General features: G+C 60.0%; 2 protein-coding genes across 4 annotated transcripts in view; both read right to left on the bottom strand.

Moving 5' to 3' along the window:
* The window catches only part of BIN3 (bridging integrator 3), a 35,790-nt gene extending 31,738 nt beyond the window's left edge, over positions 1–4,052 (bottom strand). For both annotated transcript variants that reach the window (XM_082072500.1, XM_082072501.1), the window contains exon 1: positions 4,005–4,052. In XM_082072500.1, coding sequence (XP_081928626.1) covers positions 4,005–4,012 — 8 coding nt within the window. In that variant the 5' untranslated portion in view covers positions 4,013–4,052. The remainder of the gene's footprint in view (positions 1–4,004) is intronic.
* Positions 4,053–8,131: 4,079 nt separating this feature from the next.
* EGR3 (early growth response 3) lies at positions 8,132–12,338 on the bottom strand. Of its 2 annotated transcripts, none has more exons than XM_082072569.1 (2): positions 11,800–12,338; positions 8,132–10,793 (listed from the first exon to the last, which is right to left on the bottom strand). In XM_082072569.1, the coding sequence occupies exons 1-2, from the start codon at positions 11,951–11,953 to the stop codon at positions 9,754–9,756; spliced, it is 1,194 nt and encodes a 397-aa protein (XP_081928695.1). In that variant the 5' UTR covers positions 11,954–12,338; the 3' UTR covers positions 8,132–9,753. The 2 variants fall into 2 exon arrangements, with proteins under 2 accessions (XP_081928695.1, XP_081928696.1); XM_082072570.1 differs by lacking the exon at positions 11,800–12,338 and adding an exon at positions 11,098–11,203.
* Between the last annotated feature and the right edge of the window lie 7,064 nt (positions 12,339–19,402).

The following is a 19,402-nucleotide window of genomic DNA, read 5'->3' as shown; positions in this document are numbered from 1 at the left end:
TAATTAAGAAATAACCACGTGCTAACCGTGCTCCGAGGACCACGCTGGGTCCCACGATGTCCCCGCGATGGATGCTGCGAGGAGCCGAGGTGCTGGCTATTCAGTTTCATGAAAATACCTCTGGGATGTGCAAACCACCTTGCATGGGTGCTACATGGTGTTTGGGATGTGCAAACCACCTTGCACAGGTGTTACACCATGTTTGGCATGTGCAAACCGCCTTGCACGGGCGCTACATGGTGTTTGGGTTGTGCAAACTGCCTTGCACAGGTGCTACATGGTGTTTGGGATGTGCAAACCGCCTTGCACGGGTGCTACACGGTGTTTGGGATGTGCAAACCACCTTGGACGGGTGCTACATGGTGTTTGGGAGCCGCGTGCACCTCGCTCACCACTTTGGTATCCGGTTGCTTCATCCAATCTAATTTTATCCCGTGCTCATCTCCACATCCCGGTTTCATTGAAACCCGGAGCAGGGGGAGCGTTGCTGTTGGGCACGAGGCGATTTGAGCTCTGAAAAATATCAATATTGATTTGCCGGGAAGAGAACGGCGCCTTGGTTTGTGTTTGCATCGCACCTGCCCAACGTGGCCACAGCACAGCTCCGAAGAACCACAGGAAAGAAAATAAACATCCAACAAACCCACTTGTATGCTACACCCCACCTATCCCTGCCACCTCTCCGCGCTCTTCTCTTTCTTCCCTCGCAAAAATCCACCCTGCCAACCACTTTCTGAGACAAGCAGCTCCTCTTCTTCACCTCCATCCCTAAATATTTCGCAACACGCATTCACAATAAGTCTGGATCCCACCCCATAAAGATCTGGGGAGCTCAATCTCGCACAAGCACACAGTCCCACTCCCGATTTCCAAGTGGTGCCAGCTCCTCAGTCCACCCAGCAAGAGCTCCCTGCCAAGAGACATATGGTTTCGCAGTCCGGCATCAGCAACCCCCCCGTGCACAGCAATAATCCGCTGCGGTGCAACAACACAACACGTGCTTCGCGCCGCCTCACTATCAACATTTGCTTCACATATTTTTTTTCTCCTGGTAAATACCAGCTGTTGCAGCGGTGCCGAGAGGCAGCACTTGGATATTGAGCTGTCACACCGCTAAAAACCCCCTTTTGCGTTTGTAAAATCACCTGCAGGAGCTGGGAATTTAGGAGGTATTTAGGAGGCTGGGTAGGAGTTGCAACAGCATTTGGTTTTACACGGTTCCGTGAACCTTAAAAAATCCTTTAGATCCTCACAAATTAAACACTTGTGGTAATTGAGGGTGATGATACAGTGAAAACCATTACTCTATTTCTCTTATCTTTTTAAAAGGACTGATGGCCACGGTAATCCATGGAGCATTTTCAACTTTTTCCTCCAAAACGCGTGGCTGTGGGGGACCGGTGAAGAAGAGGAGGATGCGGATGTGTTCAAGGGACCCCCATCCATGGCGTAAAACCTAAAGAAAGCCACCAAGATTTCGAAAACACCTCATCTGCCCATGCTAGGCTGTCTCCCAAAACAAGCCTACTCCTGCTCTAAATAAAGCTCAGCCTAGAAAGACAGCACTGCCTAGTTGCCTTGGTGCAGGAGTTGGGAATTTGGGGGTTTGATCCAGTCCCTGGCACTAGCGGGTGACGCTTTGCTCTCCAGAGCAAAGTTTTCATGTGTTGGTACCACGGGAAAAAAGTTAATTAAGGTAACAAGCGCACAGAAGCAAAATTAGAAGCAGAGTTACGTGTTGCTTCCCCAGCGTGACCTGCAGGACAGAGCTGAGGATGAAGCTCCATCCTCTCTATCGTGTGTGACAGGCGACCCCTGAAAAAAGGGGTTTTTGATCAACGCTGCCCCGAATTTAACGCTGGAGAGAGACGCACGCGTGAACTAAGCAAACACAAAGCAACCTCCCGCCCCGCCGCGCTGGAACAAAGCTCCTGCCCCTCCGAGTAGCGGCATCGCGGCCGCGCACGTTTCACTCTGACGTTTGAAGAGCAGGACACGACCCCGGCACAATCGGTTCCCCCTACGCCGGCATTTATTACCGGGAGTGTAACCCCTCGCTGCGGGGCGGACGTCACTCCGGCCACCCCCCGTGAATGGGGCGATTCATCCAGCTGCGTGAACTGTCACCCAGGAGGGCCGGCAGGGACAGACGGACAGCGAGGCCGAACTGAGAGCGATTGTGTCCCTGCCATGCCGCCGGGTCCCAGCCCCTCGCACTTACGCGTAAGCGGAGCCACGAGGCGCCGAAGCAGTGACGCTGCTGGAGAAGAAAGAGGAGACTCAGATTGCAGCAGAATATTAAGTCCTCCCTCCCTCATTCCAGCAATGACCTTTAATTCTTCCCCAGAAAAAGGCAAAAACACCCGATCTCTCAAAACAACACGTGTATCGTAAGGAAGCCATAAGCTCCAGTCCCCAAACGATGTCCCTGGGGAGCAGCATGGTCGGACAGACGCTGGGAAGCACAGGGGGAAGCGATGCCACTTTGCACCCCAATTACTCCACATCCATCACATGAAGGGAATATTTATTTCTTATATCTCGAAGCAGGAGAGTAGAGCAGGTCTCTTCTACCACACAGTTTTCCAAAAGCACAGCTCGCGAGGGCAACCCAGGCGAACGGCGGCTCCGAGACCCTCATTAACCAGCACTGGCTATAATTGCAGCTGCCCCAAGATGAGTAAAGCAGAACAAAAATTAACCAGCAGATAAGTGTGTCTTTATAAGCAAAAGGCCTCATTTTAATAGGTACCTGTGTGCGCATCGTTATACTGTTTAATTATGTTTCCAGAACACAACTTTCCCCGCTCCCAACACAAACCAAATCTTCAGTTTTCACCAAACTCAGCCTGAGATTGCCAGGCAAAGGAAGGTCTTTTTCTCCTCAAACCAGCACATCCTCCACCTGTTGCCCTACGTGACGATCCAGGATGAGAAACCGCACAGAGCGGCCAAGATTAATTCCTAATATAACGGAATAAGCGCTGACAGGATGTGCAGGAGCAGCACACCAGAGACACCGCTACATCCACCCTGAGCCCTTCACAAGTCTCATTCAAACACACGCAGGAACTTATTTCTTCTTTAACAAAAAAGCTTTAACGGCGCCGCAGGTGGGTTTTACAGAAATTCAGACTCACAGAGCCACCAGGGATCTTTGGGGACCCCTCAAATTCCCCCAGCAGTGCCTGGGATGGGGCAGCGAGTCCGGCTGGGAGGAGGTGAGGGGACATGGGGAGATAACAGGGGACAAGGGGGATAACGGGGGGCAAGGGGGGATAACAGGAGGCATAACAGGGGACAATGGGGAGACAAGGGGGGGTTACAGGGGACAAAGGGGGATTACAGGGGACAAAGGGGGGACAAGGAGGGATAACAGGGGGCATGGGGGGATAACAAGGGACAAGGTGGCTACAAGGGGTGATAACTGGGGACAAGGGGGGAAAATGGGGAACAAGGTGGGGACAAGGGGGGGACAAGGGGGGAAAACAGGGAACAAGGTGGGGACAAGGAGGGGAGAAGGAGGGATAACGGGGGACAAGGGGGTGACAAGAGGGGACAGCAGGTGACAAGGGGGGGTCAAAGGGGTGGGACAAGGGGCTCTGCCTGTGCTCCCCCCTCACCCAGGACGAAAGCCAGGCCGGCCTCAGGTATTAAACACCCATATACTGCATCTGTGCCTACACGGACAGCTTCGGGGCAGCTACAGCGGGATCAAACCCGGAGAGAACCGGGCCCAGCACCGGGGCCTGCACCGGGGCCTGCACCGGGGCCTGCACCGGGGCCTGCACCGGGGCCTACACCGGGGCCTACACCGGGGCCTACACCGGGGTCCCCCGAGGCCTCCAGCGCCCGCGCTGAGAAGCCGAGGCCCGGCGGCCCGAGCGCCGCGGTGAGCCGGGCCGAGCTCCGGGGGGTGTTGGCGACGCCCAGGCCGCTGTGCCGAGGGGTCCCCGAGGGGGTCCCCGGGGGCTCCGGGCCCGGCCCGGGGGTCCCGCACTCACCAGCTCATGGTCGCCCAGCGCCGCTCCCGGAAGTGCCGCCGCCTTAGCCACGCCCCTTCCGGGAACGCTCTTCGGGAGGGGCGGGGGCGTTAACGCGGTGCGTGTGACGTCACGGAGGGGGGCGTGACGTCACGGGGTAAAGCGTGTGGCCACGGGACGGGTCCGGGGGGCGAGTGGGGAGAAAATACTTAAAATCCTCCGGTTTTGGTGCAAAGTGTGGAAACGGGGCGGGCGGTGCTGGAATAAAATAACAAAATAAACCAAAATGCCCCAAAAAAACGGGAGAGGCGCGGGGTGGGGGGGACAGGAGCACCCCGGGGTGGGCGAGGTGCGGGGGACAGGGCTGTCCGCAAGCAGGGGAGCCCCGGGAACGGCAGCAGGGATGGGGGGCGCGTTTTGGGGGGAAGCAGCAGCACCCAGTTTTGGGGAGAAAACCCCCAAATCGGGCTGCAGGAGGTTGAATGGGGCGGGGGGGAGCGAAGCTGTTTTGGCGACCAGCCCCCCCACACACACCCCTATCCTCAGCACTGTCCCCAGCAGCCACCAACAGCTGTGAACCCGGGGGGTCCCACCCCAAGTTTCGGGGAGAAACCCCCCACATCGGGCTGCAGGAGGTTGAATGGGGTGGGGGGGGGCAGCGAAATCTTTATGGCGACCAAACCCCCCCCAAGGTCTTCAGCACCATCCTCAGCAGCCACCAACAGCTGTAACCCCGGGGGCTCCCACCCCCAGTTTTGGGGAGAAACCCCCCAAATCCAGCTGCAGGAGGCTGAGCAGGGGTGGGGGGCATTTAAACCATTTTGGTGACAATGCCCCCATCCTCAGCACTGTCCCCACCAGCCATGACCCCGGGGGGCGGTGGGATGAAGCCAACACCCCCCCCTCCCGCCCTGATCTCTGGGTGTCCCTGAACCCCCATTGCCAGCCCCTGGTGATGTCCCCACGGGTGACACGGGCTCGGTCCCGGTGACACCGGCACGTGCCAGCGCACGGGGACGAGGCCCCGGGCTGGGTGCCAAGGGGTGGCTTTATCAATTAGCAGGTGGAGGTAAACAGCACGGTAATTACAGGCGGGGAGGATGATGCTAAACTGGGAAGGTGTCACCGACACCGGTGAGGACAGGGGATTAGCCCAAAAGGGATGGGGTGGGGGGGATGGAGCTGGGTGGAATGGTGCCCAGGGTGTCCGAAAAGGGACAAGGGACGGGGACAGACCTGGCCGGGACGGTGGCACAGACCCAGGGAATGATTTTGTGCCAGGATGGGGAGAAGGAGCCGGTGTCAGATCATGGTCAAAAGGTGGAAAGGGGTTGATATTGGGGTGCTGAGGGGGTGTCGGAGGCTGGTGCTGGTGGTTCCCGCCAGCCGTTGGGACACACTGCTCCTCCCGGTCACTGTCCCCACGGTGTCACCCCATGCAGGTCAGGGGACACAGCTGCAAGGAGCAGAGCTGGGACAAGCAGGTCCTGGGTGTCCCCATGGCCACGGGGCTTGAGGAGCATCTTCTGTGGAAGCTCTGCCACATGTCACCCTGTCCCCAGGCTCTTCGTCCAAAAGGTTCTGCCGAGAGCAGAGGTTGGACCCGGGGATGGGGAAGAAAGGGGGGGACAGATCCGCGTGGCGCTGGCACAGGGAGACGAGGTTTGGGGGATCCGGAACCCATCCAGACCTTCTGCAGGAGATGTGTCCTGCTGGGGCAGCAGGAGAGGCCGAGCCGGTGGCCAAAGAAGCTCGGGGAAGGATCCCAGCACCATCGAGATCCACCAGCTGCAAACCAGGAGCTTCTGGGTGCGGGTCCTCGTCGCTCCCAGCCCCGGGAATGGGGTCTCAGCTCTTGGCGCGGCTCCTCAGAATAAATCCCATCCCTTGAAGAGCTCTTGGCTTCCAACAACAACGTGCAAAGCCTCAGCAGCGAGGAGCGAGGTGTTGGTGGCCTCCTCGGGAACCCGGAGCCGCCGTCGAGAAGGGAAAGGCAGCAAGTTGTGTTGAGCTGGTACATGACAGGCAAGCCCTTCCCTCCTCCCCAGAACACAGATAGCCCAGAACGGGGATGGAAAGTGCCGTGTTTCCGTAGCAACCAACATTTTTCGTGCAAGGTGCCGCACGCGCTCCACGCGTTTCGCCACCCAAGGGTGCTCCTCACCTTCCTGCTCCACGCGCACGGGGTCCCGCACGGCGCCCGGGTCCCCAGCCCGGGGCCGCGATGCCCCGTTGACACCTGATGGGCTCCTTCCCTCCTCCTCCTCACTGCAGGAAAGGAGCCCAAAGCGTTGGAGCCATCTCGGGTGGCACCTCGCCAGGGTGCGGTGACGCTGCTGTGGCACCTCCCGGCAGCCTTTGCCGTGCCCAGCATCTCCAGTGTCTTCCAGCACCGGTGGAGATGGGTGCAACCACCTCCACGGCACCCTCAGATGGTGCTGGTGGCCGCGGTGGCTCTCCCTGTGCCAGCGGATGGTGTCCGCGGCAGCTCCGGTTCATATGCACCCATCTTGGCTTGTCCCAAGCCGCACGAGGGGACACCGGTGTCCCCGAAACCAGGAGGCAGCCCCTGATCACTGCAGGACCTCCGAGATGCTCAGAGCACCGAGGGAAGGGCTCAATCTGACTCCGCGCCACCCTTGCTGTCCCACACCGAACCCGGCAACCGCTCCGGCCTCATCTTAACGGTCACCAAAGGCTCAACCACCCAGGAATCCACTCGAGGACATGGGAGCCGATTCCCCCAACACCACAAGATCCCGTCCCCAGCTGGGACAGTCTCCGCGAGTCCCTGAGCAGCCGCACCGGGCACCCTCCACCCCTGGGTTCTCCCCAAAATTAAAGCCTCTCCAAGGCGGGGAGCTCAGCGGAACCCCAGGACGGGCACAGCTGGGGAGCAGCTGCTCCTCCAGACCCCGGCTGTGGGTGCAAATGGAAAGACGGGGAAATTCGGCGATGGTGCTGGTGCCTCCACACCCAGGAACGACCACAGTGCCAATGCGGCCACCGGCACCACCAGTGAGCCCTGGGGAAGGGGAACCCTGTGGGATGCTCCACCACTCCAGTCGTGCTCCAGCCCAGCAGAACCAGACCCACGCGGACCAAGGAACCCCCAAACCATCACCATCCTCCCGCTCCAGGAGAGCCGGGGTTCAAAGAGCAAAGAGAGCAAAGGGTTCAACCATTGTGGGCCACCGCTCTCCAAATCTCATCCCGCTCCTTCTCCCACCCATACAAGCGCCGGCTGTGAAATCCAGCGGGTTATTTTTAACCCGAGCCGCCCGGCTTGGCAAAAATCCCCTCTGGGCTGCGGTACCTGGGCCGATTTGGGCGGCGAGAGGCGCGGGGGCATTACCGGCTGAAGCGGCGCGATCCTCTTTTCGCCCACCGTTATCCGACAGACGCAACCGGCGGCGGAACGGTGACGGGGTCAAGGCGGCGGCGGCACGAGCGGGGAGGAAAATAAGACGCGAGGTCAAGGGCAAACCAAGGATGTGGCGGTTTTGGGGTGGGGGGGCTTCGGGGTTCACCCCATTCCTGCGCGGCCGGGAAAAGGGGGGGGATGTAAGAACGCGGTCGCCTTCGGGATCACCCGGTGTCCTGGGCGGATGGTCTTGGCTTGTCCTGCGAACAGAACTGAAGGAGAAGTGGGGGGGGGCTGAGAAGAAGTTGGGTTATTAAAATAAATCATAATTAAAAAAATAAAGTATTTAAGAAAATACAACACTAGGAAAAAAAAGTACAAACAGGTTTCAAAGAGGCACCGTCCGACACATTTCGAGCCATTTTAACACCCCCCCTGTACATATTAGAGACTCTTTTTCCAAACCAATATAGACCTTTTGTAAGCAAGGTAAAATAAAGATATTTACTACAGCTTTTGATTGTCAGCAAACACAATATATTTACTGCATTAGCATTTGCTCACAGTGCAAATGGTACAACAATACATCAGTTCAATAGTTCTGATTTTTTCCCTTAAAAATGCTGTATGCATTAACTATCATATTTGCATTACAACGTGACAAATGAGCAAATGAAATGTGTGTGAAAATTATCACCTTTTCACAATATCAAGCATAATTTTTTTTTTTAACCTTAGTATAAGGTACTATAAATCCAAGAAATAAAAACATCCACAAAATATATTACATCTGGTATGATTTTTTTTTTTTTCTCTAAGTACTCAACTTTATACAAAAGTCTTTCAAAAAATATCATTCCCTTAGGTTCGTGTGGTTAAACCTGATTGTGGTAGTTTTTGTTCCTTTCGGTTCACATAAATTAGACTGCGTTCTTTCTCCTCTCTTTATTTTTTGTAGGTTTTTAATGTATTTGTTTTTCACATGCAGACACCAAACCTGGATAGCACGACCTTTTGGCAACAAAGATGGTTTAGTTTAAGTCATTATTATTATTTTTGCTTAGTTTAGCTTAAATGTCTGAGCACAGTTTTATTAAAACAAAAGAAGAAAAAAATCAGAGCAGTCATGCAATGACATGCACATACCAGAAGGAGAAAGAAAAGAAGGAAATAAAATAGAGGACTAATTGATTTTTCTCCTCCGTAGTCGGTTGGTTGGTTTAAAGTGACCGAATAGAATAAAATAAAAACATCTCACATTATAAAAAGTATTCGGCAAAATACTGGGGTTGTGGGTTTTTTTTTTTTCCTGCGTTTCTGTAAAGATTTTTCCCTTCTGCTGGAAAACAAAAAAGGAAAAAATAAAAAGGAAAAATAAAAAGGAAAAAACAAACCACCCAAAAGCTGCTGCCGGGACGTTGCTCCCGCTGCCCCCCGAAGTTGGGGGGGACCCGCAGAGCCGCCCCCCGCCCGGTTTGGGGGACCCGAGCCCGCTTACCTGCGGTGCCTGGGCAGGGGGGATCTAGAGGGGAGGAGGATCCAGGGGGATCCAGGGGGATCCAGGGGACTGGATCCAGGCCCAGCGAGGCGGAGAGGAGCCGGATCGGCTCCATCCATCCACCCCACCCGCATCCAGGCGAGCCCAGCCCCGCGGGGGGAACCGGGCGGGTCGGATCCAGGAGGGGCCCGATCCTGCCCAGCCCAACCCTTGGGGAAACCGGGTGGGTCGAATCCCGGGTACCGGGAATCCAGGTCAACCGAGATCCCCGAGATCTGCAGCTCCCGGAGCCGGGAAAAGCTGCGTGCGGGTGGGCTGGACCCCGGGGGGATGCGGGGTGCGGGCAGAGGGGTGCGGGCAGCCCCGAGAGCCGGAGCCGGGGGAGCTGGGTCTGAGCAATCCGGGACTGGGTAATCCGGGTCTGGGCAATCCGGGGCCGGGCAGCCCGAATCCGGGAAGTGCGAGTAATCCAAGTGCGGGCAGCAGGGATCCAGTCGCCGGGGTGCGGGGATCCGGGTGAGCCGGGTCCGGGCAAGGAGGGTGCAGGCAGGACGGACCCGGGCAGTGCGGGAACAGGCAGCCGGGATCCAGACGGTGCGGGTCGGGACAACCCGGGTGCTGGACGCGGGCAGTGCGGGCAATCCGGGTGCGGGCAGCCCCGATGCGGGCAGCGCAGGTCCGGGCGATCCGGGCAGTGCGGGTCCCGGCGATCCAAGTGCAGGCAGGATCCGGGTGCGGGCAGCTTAGACCCGGTCAATCCGAGTGCAGGCAGAGTGGACCCGTGCAGCGCAGCCCCCGGGCATCCTGAACCCGGGGGGCGAGGCCATCCCTGGGGTCCCCCCGGGCACAGAGCGATGCGGAGGACAAGGAAGGAGAGGGGGTGCCACCACGCCGGCCCCCACAGTCCCTCAAGCACACGTGGTGACGGCGGGGGCGAGGGCGACGGGGGGCGAGGTGGCGGTGGCAGCGGCGGGGGGCACAGCGGGGGGCTGCCCGGTAGAGCCCTTCTCGGCCTTCTTCTCCTTCTGCTTGAGGTGAATCTTGGCGTGCCGCTTGCGCTCGTCGGAGCGGGCGAACTTGCGGCCGCAGAACTCGCAGGCAAAGGGTTTCTCGCCGGTGTGGGTGCGGATGTGGGTGGTGAGGTGGTCGCTGCGGCTGAAGCTCCGCATGCAGATGCGGCACTGGAAGGGCTTGTGGCCCGTGTGGATGCGGAGGTGGCGGGTGAGCTCGTCGGAGCGGGAGAAGCGACGGTCACAACCCTCGGCGGGGCAGGCGTGGGGCCGCTCGTGGAGCGGCGTCTTGCTGGGCCGGTTGGGATACTTGCGGGGTCTGATGGGCTTGAGGGTGAGGGGTGGCTGCGGCAGCCCCCCGAAACCCGGGTGGATCTGCTTGTCCTTGAAGGCCTTGATGGTCTCCAGCGGGGTGATGGGGGGCGGGTTGACGCGGATGGGGTCCAAGCTCTGGAAGGGTTTGTGCTCCGTGATGGTGCCCATGTCGTTGGGGTGGTGGTAGAGGTTATAGTCTGGGATCATGGGGAAGAGGTTGCTGTCCAAGGCAGGCTTGGCCGCCTGGTAATCCTGGGGGGAGTAGGTGAGGCCGGGGTTGCTCTGGGGGTCGTGGAAGGAGACGGGCTCCGGGTAGAGGTCACTGCAGGAGGAGTAGGGCGGCAGCGCGGGGTACATCTGGTCCACCTCGCCCTGCGGCGGCCCCATGCTGCCCGCCGAGCTCTGCGTGCTGGTGAGCGCGCCCGAGGACGGCGGGACCCCCAGGATCCCCGCGCTCATCAGGCTGATGATGTTGTCCTGGCACCAGTTGGAGGGCGAGTCGAAAGCGAATTTCCCCAGGTAGGTGACAGTCTTGTTGCCCGGGGCAGGTTGAAAAGTCCCCGAATAGGAGGATAGTTCCTGACCGGCCTTTTCGTTCGCTAAGCCAATGTCCATAACATTATCTGCAAAGTGCGAGAGAAGCGGGGCAGGGTGAGCCGGGAGGGCCGCGCCGCCCCGGGCTGGGGTGGGGGGGACACCAGAGATGCGCCGGGCCCCCCCCGGCCCCGCTCCCTCCTACCCCTCGCTGCTTCCCTCCCGCTCCGCTCTCCGCGTACTGCGGCGCTGGCTGCCGAGGGTCCCGGCGATGCGGGGCCGGGCTGCCGCCCCCGCCACCCCCGCGGGGAGCGGACCGGGGCTACCCCGAGTAGGGGGGACGGACGGACGGACCGCCGCCGCCCCGCGGGTGGGGCTGGGGGAAGGAGGTACCTGCGGCTACAGGTAGGCTTCCTCCCCGTCCAGCCCCCGGCAGCGCTGGGCACTCCGCGGAGCCGGCTGCGGCCGCCGACGCCGTTACCGACTCGCCGCCTTCCCTGCGCCGAGCCCCGGGCGAGGAGAAACACGAGATGGGGGGGGGTTTAGCCCGGCGAGGCTTGGGGGGACACCCCCTCCACCCTCGGCGCTCACCTGTGCCCCCCACATCCCGTCGTTCCCCCCCTTCGCCGACCCCGCGCTCCGGGAAAGTCGGTGCCGCGTCCCGGGGAGCCCATGCTGCGGGGATTTGGCGGGGGGCGGCCGCCACGGCCACACGCGTCCGCGGCGCCTCCGCACCCGCACGGATCCCGGCGCGGGCGGGTGGCCCCTCCGCGCCACAGGGACCCGGGGCCGTTCTCCCCTCGTCCCGTCCTCCCCGTCCCCCTCCGCAACACCGTGTCCTCCTCCCCACGGAGCCCGGCCGCCGTCCCCGTACCTGCGGCGGCGGCTCGGCAGCAGCGCTCGGCGGAGCCCTGCAGCGATCGCGCGGAGACACGGCGAGGAAAGGGGTGGGTGGGTGCGGGGGGGGGACGCTCCCCAGCCCCTGCGCTTCCCTTCCCTCCGAGGCTCCATGACACCCTACCCACAGCGTCCTCCTCCTCGCCCCACCGGCTCCCCCCCCCCCTCTTCTCCCCATTTTCCTTCCCCCCCCTTTACCTGCAGCCATCTGGTTATAGTGAGCCACCGAGTCGCTGCTGCTGGAGAAGATATTCAAAGAGTTGGGGATCTCCTCTGGGTACAGATTGTCAGGCAATTGGTTCATCAAAGTGTTCATGGTCCCCGGCAGCTTCTCCAGTAGTTTGCCTGTCATAGCACTGGAGGAAAAGGCTGGTTCAACGTGGCTCCGAGCTCAGCTCCCGAGGAAACAACATCCGAGTGGCAAATCCGTGCGAGGGAAATCATGCAAGAGAAAAAGTTGGGGCGGGGGCCGGGGTGGGGGGGGGGACCGGGGAGGAGGAGGAGGCGGAGGAGGTGGGGGGGGGGGGGAGCCGGGGGTGGCCGCGGAGGAGGGGGCGCGGGGGGGGCGCGGTCCTCCGTGGGTCCCTGGTGGTGTTTCCTCGAGGGGGAGGGGGCGATCTGGCTGGCAGATGTGGTTGTAGAAGCGGGTGGGAGGATTTAACCCCTCCTCTCGCTCGCTCCCGCTCCCCGGCCCCGGCCCCGCTCCCTCCCGCGCTCGGCTCCGCTCGCAGGTTCCCTCGCTGCCGCCCGACTGCTCCGCCGGGGACTCCGCAGCCCATTTATTCGGGCGGCGGGAGCGCTCCGTGACGTAGCTGCCCATATATGGACAGACAAAGCCGAGCCGAGGCCGAGACGTCACAATGGAAGCTCCGCACAATGGAACATTAGAAAGCAGGAAGCGGGGCCGGCGAGCGTGGGGAACGGGCAACCGGGAGAGCGGTACCGGGCATCGGACACCTTGCACCGGGCAGCGGGCATCCTGCACCGGACACTGGTGCTCTGCGCCGGGCGGGGGTCTCCCGCTCCGCACACACCCCCCATCCGCCGAGCGATGCCGTTTTCCCCCGCGGAGGGGCCGGTGCCGGCCCGGATTGCTCGTCCCCCCCGGGAAGGAGCGGGGGCAGCCGTGCCCGTCCCCGCGTCCTCCCGTGGGGATGCTCAGGGACAGGCTCTTACCTGGAGGTTTTATCCCACCTCCCCTCCAGCTCCCTGGAGAGCAGGAGGAGGGGGGAACCGGCCACAAACCCCATCCCGCAGTCCGGGAGAAGCGGGATGGGAGATGTGCGGGGGAAACCACAGCGCCAGGCAGAGCCTGGAGTTCAGTGGGAAGGAGAAGGTCAGTGGGGAAGGCGCTGGAGCTGCAGAAGCCTAAAATTCCCTCCCTGGCTAGTGGTGACAGAGGAGATGGCATTGCACTGAGCTGCCCCCTCCCCATGCCGCGGGTCCCATGGAGAGCAGTGCTTTGAATACTTTAAAACAGGTAACACTTGTTGGTCGCCTGTGATTTTTAACCTCACCTCCCCCCTTTAAAAGTTTGGCACTTCCAAGGCGTCAGTAATTAGGTGGTTTCGTGCTAAGTGTGCCAACTGATGCTATCTTTAAAACCCTCCGAGTTATATAGCAAATGTATGGAAAAATGCTGTGTTGCAATAGCTCCACTTACCCAATTCCTGCAGGGCCGGCTTTGCAATGGGAGTGAAATCCGTGCTACGGGAGTGCTGCAGTTGGAGGGGCCCGGGCACCCGCTGCCGGCTGCGGGGGGGTCCGGGGGGGGCTGGGGAGGAGGGTGCCGGTGCTGCGGGGCGCGGGGATTTTGGCCCTGCAGTGCCAGCAGCCTCGGGGTTTGGGGTGTGGGGGATGCTGCGGTGCGCAGGGATGGGGGGGAGCATGTGTTGGGTGTGGGGGGGGGCAGAGGGCCCCCACAGTGGCCTGTTTATGAGTGCGGGGGGCTGCTGGCCCGTGTGCTCTGTGCACTTTAGGTCCCTCCATCCACTGCAGGCCCCCCCATCCATTGCAGTGATGCCCATCCATCGCAGGACACTGCTTTCATTAAAAGCACCCCCACCCTCCGCAGAGCCCCCCCCCCATCCTTCCCAAAGGCCCCCCTCCTTCACAAAGCCCCTCCATCCTTCCCAAAGCCCCCTCATCCCTTCCACCTCCCCTCCATCCTTTGCACCCTTATCACTCCCCCCATCCTTTGCAGGTCACCCCTTTTCCTTTGCACCCTCAGTCTATTCTCACCCCCTCCCATTGCCACTCCCCCCGTTGCACCCTTTTAACCGCAGCCCCCCCTCGCCCCTCCCGTGGCCCGGCGCGGCCTGGGGGAGCGCGGCGGCGGCGGCTCCGGGGGGGGGAACGGGGCGGCGGGCGGGCGGGCGGCCGAGGGGAAGCGCCATACAAGGTCTGGATCCGGCCCCGCCTCCGCTGCCTTCTTTGGCGGCCGGTTCCGGTGCCCCCGGCGCTGGGGCGGCGCGGAGCGCTGCGCGGAGGGGGGGACCCACCGCCCGCACCCCCCCCCGGGGCAGCACCGCCCCGACCCGGGGTGTGTGTGGGGGTGTCCTGCCGAGCCCCCCCCCTCCCCTCCCCGCTCCTCCATTCCCCATCAGCGCATTCCCACGGTCGGAGCGCGGCTGCATCCTGGGGATGCTGCGGGTCTCCCGCTGCGTGTCCGGCTCCCACGCCCCCCCCCCAGAATCGAGCCGCTCCTCCCGACCCATAACACCCCCACTACTCCTCCCCAGTTCCTCCAGACTTTATAGCGGGGGGGTGAGGGTTTTCTCGGCCTTTTTTTTTGGCAGGCACCGGTGGGGCTTGTGTTGGGAATTGCTGCACCGGAGCAAACGGGCACCGACCTGATTCCTCGTCCCGCCACAGAGCAACCCAGTTTCCCCCCACCCCAAGGAGGCCAAGCCCTGTATTTGGCTCATACGGACCCGGGTGGGTATTTGCCCCCCACACTGTGAGCAAAGGGATGACAGTCACACAAGCATCCAAACGTGCACCTGTATCCCCTCCCCAAGTGCCACCTGCTCCTCACTGGGACCCCCCCAAATCGGGGCAGCTGGGGCTGCGGGTGCAGCAATAACCCCAACTCCTCGCAGCAGGGTTTAAATCTGGTTCAAAGCTCCTGAATCATAAGGGCCCTGGTTTAGACCAGAAGCCTGGCTAGGAGGGATGTGTGCTGCTAAGCCCAGCCTGTGAGAACGGTCTAATCCCGCACCAACACCGTCTTGGTTACTAATAGTAGCTTGCTACCAGTTGATGGGGAACAGCCTTAAGCCAAAATAAACCAAGGCAGCCTCAGATTGGCATGAAAACGGCCGCGTGGGGATTGGACTGGCTTAGTTACAGCTCAGCTTAATGGATCGGAGAGTCCTGAGCAGAGTAGTTTACCCAGAGAAAGCAGAAAAAAAAATCTCACCTGGGATGCTCTGAATGGTTTTAAATACAGTTGGGTCTAAATTGAACGTGCAGCCGAGAGCTTTCACTTATTTTGGTCTCTATGGCCATGTGAAGCCCATCCTGATCAGGGCATCTCAGTAATGCCAATAACTGTTGCTGGCACCCTCTCCATTGCCCTGCACCTCGGGACAAGCCTTAACACTGTTTAGTGGTGTCACAGATGGGTTCATTCCCCATAATACCAATACCAAAAAAGTGCTGGCAGCTTATCCATAAAGCAAACGTGAGCACCGAGAGCCGCCGCTGCCCCCAGCCCCTGCTCCTCCCTTGGGGGTTGTGCGATGCTGCAGGTGGGCAATGCACACCCATCCCCATGCCAAAACCCCACCGGCACCCCAGGGGGACCGGGTCCACGTCCCTCTGGGTGCTGTCAGCAGATGGGTGATTTCTGCCCGCTCTTCTCGGTCTTGTGACAGGGACCTGCCGCCCGGCGGGTGATTCATGTGCCGTGAGTGCTGCAGGTGCAGCGGGCTGTGCTGAGAGGCCACACTGCACATCGGCTCTCCAGGGACCGCCGGGCTTTTAAACGGGGAACTACTCTGCTATTTTTTTTCACCTAATTAATGACAGCATAAACGTACTTACAGGGAGGAGAACCTGAGGCTGGTGAGGCAAATGGGATGCTCGTTCTCATTAAAATCATCCCTAAACCACGCTGGTGGGCTTGAGTCAAGCTCGGACAGAGCCGAACCTCAGAGGCTGAGGGAGATGAAGAGATGCCCGTCACCATCCCACTACACAGTCTGGTATCTCAGGAGCTCTGAGAAACTTTGCACAGCACATAGCTGTGGGGTTTAGGCTCTGGGGACCCGCCGTGGTTGTGCCACCAGCCCTGGATGACAGAGGATGCTCAGACATGAAGCTTGAGGCTCTTACATTAGCAGAACATGGAGGTTTTCCTCCCCACCCCCCTGGATTTGCTGTAGATGTAGATCTGGGGCTGGTAAGGTCACAGAGTTGTAAACAGAGTGTGGCTGGTGGGGACCTGGAAAGGTCACCTACCTCCTACCCCCAGGCATGACTGTACCGGGGCCATGTGCGTAGGCAGCTGCTTGGATGGTCGACAACAGAATCTCTTCTCGAGCAGCTTGGAGAAGGGGAACAAATCAACCCCTGAGTCTTTCAGCCACCCCAACCGCGAGGTGGGTGTCGTGGAGGTATCTGATGAAGACGCCGGAGTTTCTCAGGGCTGCCAGTGGTTTGTTTGCAAGCGATGAGGCTGCACGGGTGGGATGCGGCACTTTGAGGGTGTCACCTCCCTCTGGCAAACACCGGCTGCCCAGATGTGGCAGATGCTGCATGAGCAGCAATTTATTCTCTGGGCAACCTAGGGCTTGGATGTGGGAGATGCTCAGCACCATTAAGGATGGGATTCGGGCTAATCTGTAATTTCTGGAGGAGGAGAGACTTTCTCTGCTGCGGCTGGGTGTGGGAAATCCTCATTTCAGGCCAAACTTTGGCTGGGAGAACTGCAGCCAGGAGAAAGTGCTGGACAGCCTTCCTGATCGCGGACCAACACCCTCCCGGCACGGCCTGCGTCCTTCCACAACGCCGTCTCCCGCCTCACCTAGGTTTTCCTGATTTGCCTGTGAAAAGCTACACACCCTCCTCCTCCGGAAATATCCAGAACCACTCGCACTGAAATATGCATGGCAAAGGAGACGCACGCCTCCCTCCTCCCTCCTCTTTTTTGGGGGGTGAAGGGATCCGTGGGCAGAACTTGCACCCTCGGGATGTTGCTGGTGGCTTGGCTGGGTTGGTCCCTGTGTGTGTCCCCACAGGAGCCAGGCTGGGGCACTGCTGGAGGCCTTTCCTGCCTCAGTTTCCCCACTGGCAAGACCAGCCTTGTCTTGCCCTGCGCAGCACCAGTGTGGAAAGCTCCGGGGGTGCAGAAAAGCCCTTAGGAGCACAGAGGTGCTGCAGACCCCCCCTGCTGAACCTGGGGTAACCCTGAGCATCCTGCTCAGGAAAATGGGTGCTGGGTGGCCCAGGGGATGGTCCCTGAAGGTGGCAGCACTGGGAACTGGCTGGAGACCAGGAAAACACCCGCAGCAGCATGGGGTGTGGTGGGGGATGCTCTGCCTGCATCCCATCACCGCCGTCCCCTTCCCCGCATCACACCACAGCAAGGATGCCCAGCTGTGCTGTGCACCCCGAAGAGCATCCCATGATTTTCTGCCGCTCTCAGGGCCTGGGGTCAGCGAGTGACTCCGGCTTGTGGCAGCGAGGGGACCTGGGAACCTCTGGGTCATTTAAGTCCGCGACAGGTTTTGGTTTGCAAGCCCGGAGTCTTTCCTGTTATTATCCAACCCGCAGCAGGGGAACAATAGTGGTGGCAGCCGGTGCAGTGTGACCCAGAGATAAGGAGACAGTGTGATTAGCAGGAAAATGAAATAGTAAATCCAGAGCAAAAAGCAGTCCTGAGGGAGCAGCACCGCTGGGAACGACCGAGTTCGGAGCCTGGGGACCACTGGCAGCGATCGGGGCAGAGCTGACGGAGACGGGGCTACAAAACCAGCGCTGACGTTATGGGACAAGCACAAACCTCTGTGTCGTGGCTCCGTCCAGGAACCCTGGAGTGACCAGGCAGTGCAGGGTTTACAGAGAGATACTACGGAGGGGTTTGGGGCTTTTTTTTAAAACCTGAAACCAAGAAACAGAAGAGGAAATGCATGCTTGCGTTTCAGCTCCGAGAACCGTGCCATGACACACAACTCTGGAGATGCGAGCAGTTCCCTCATGGGACCGGAGCTCGTGGCGCAACCGGCACCAAAGCACGGCAGAGACTTTCCAAATCCTCCGTGTCCATCAGCAATGCCAGGGAATCAGAATAATAGGGTATTTTGGGTTGGAAGAGACCTCCAAAGCTCCCCCAGTGCCACCCCTGCCATGAGCAGGGACATCTTCACCAGCTCAGGTTGCTCAGAGCCCCGTCCAGCCTGGCCTGGGATGTCTCCAGGGATGGCTCATCCACCACCTCTCTGGGCAACCTGGGCCAGTGTTTCAGCACTCTCATAATAAGAAATTCCATCCTCACATGTTGCCTGAAAGGGAAGGGGCTTGACTTTGCATGAACACAGCACAGAGCTGGGGGTGAATCCATCCCCCGGCACCGTGTGGGTGCCCATCCGAGGATGCTGTGCCAGGGGATGCATGTCCAAGGCTGGGAAAGCGCTGCAGGGCTCGGCTTTAACCACAGGCAGAGAAACTGGGGAGAGGCCAAAGGCGAGGAGGGATCTGCGCATCCACTGAAACCAGCCCGGGGGAATTAGCCATTTCCTAGCGATGAGGAAATGTGAGGTTAGCCGAGGACCCGCGGGGATGCGAGGAGGGAATGGGAAGCGAGGCGCTCCCGACGAGTGAGGACAAGCCAGGGGCTGCGTGGTGCAGGCAGGGGCGCCTGGCACCAACCGAGAGCGGTGGGTGCTCCTGCTGGGCCGGGGTCACCCCATCGACAACCTGGTTTTTGTTTGCTTTTTCTACTGAGGAATGTTTGGGGCAAACCACATCTGAGGGTGCTGGTGCTGGCGGCGGAGCGGGCGAGGCTGGGAGCTTCCCAAAGCCGGCCCGGCCGACGCCGAGAGCGAGCTGGGAGAGGAAACTCAACCCCAACGCTGGTTTTGGTCTCTGCTGAGCATCCCTTGATGGGATGTCTGGGCATCCGGGGCAGCGTCTTGTGCTCAATAGCAGCATTTGCATCCCGTTGAGCCACCATGAGTGGGATGGGGAAACCGGGACCCCCAAATCCAAGGGGGACTGGGCTCCTCCAGACAGCCCTGCAAAGCTCCTCTGACAACACGCGTCGTTTTTGAGGCCCAATAAGAATTAATTATTATTACTAATGAATGAAACCATCACACCAGGAGCATCCTGTGTGCCTCTTGCTGCCTGCCTGTCCGCTCCGGGTGCTGGCGTGGCATGCAAGAGGTGGGGACGTGTCCCTGTCCTCGCCTCGCACGCCTTCCCCTATTACTTCAGGAGCCCTAAATTCCTGCCGCAGCCCAGGCTGCCTCTCCCAGGGCCCGCCCGGCTGCCGGGTCACCGCTCCTGGAGCCACCGGGAGGAATCCACAGCATCCCGAACGCGGGTCCTGCTGTGCGCACCCAGCACCAGCCCCAGCCCTGCACCCCAGGACCCCCGGGCTGGGGGTTTTGTGTATCCACAGTACCGGGTACCAAAGCATCCCACCAGCCATGCCCATTGCCCACCCGGGGCAGATCCAGGGAGCCCAGTCCCCTCCCAGTCCCATGGGGATGTTGGTGCTTGGCTTGCCTGCAAAAATCTCCTGCGTTGACACCCAAAATGTGCAGTTGTGTGCATCCCCACCTCATCCTCACTG

This window comes from Streptopelia decaocto, assembly GCF_964273445.1.
Source record: "Streptopelia decaocto genome assembly, chromosome: 25".
In the NCBI taxonomy this organism is placed as follows: Eukaryota; Metazoa; Chordata; class Aves; order Columbiformes; family Columbidae; genus Streptopelia; species Streptopelia decaocto.
Note: the sequence above shows the minus strand (reverse complement) of the source record. Positions and strands in the feature narration are given on the sequence as shown.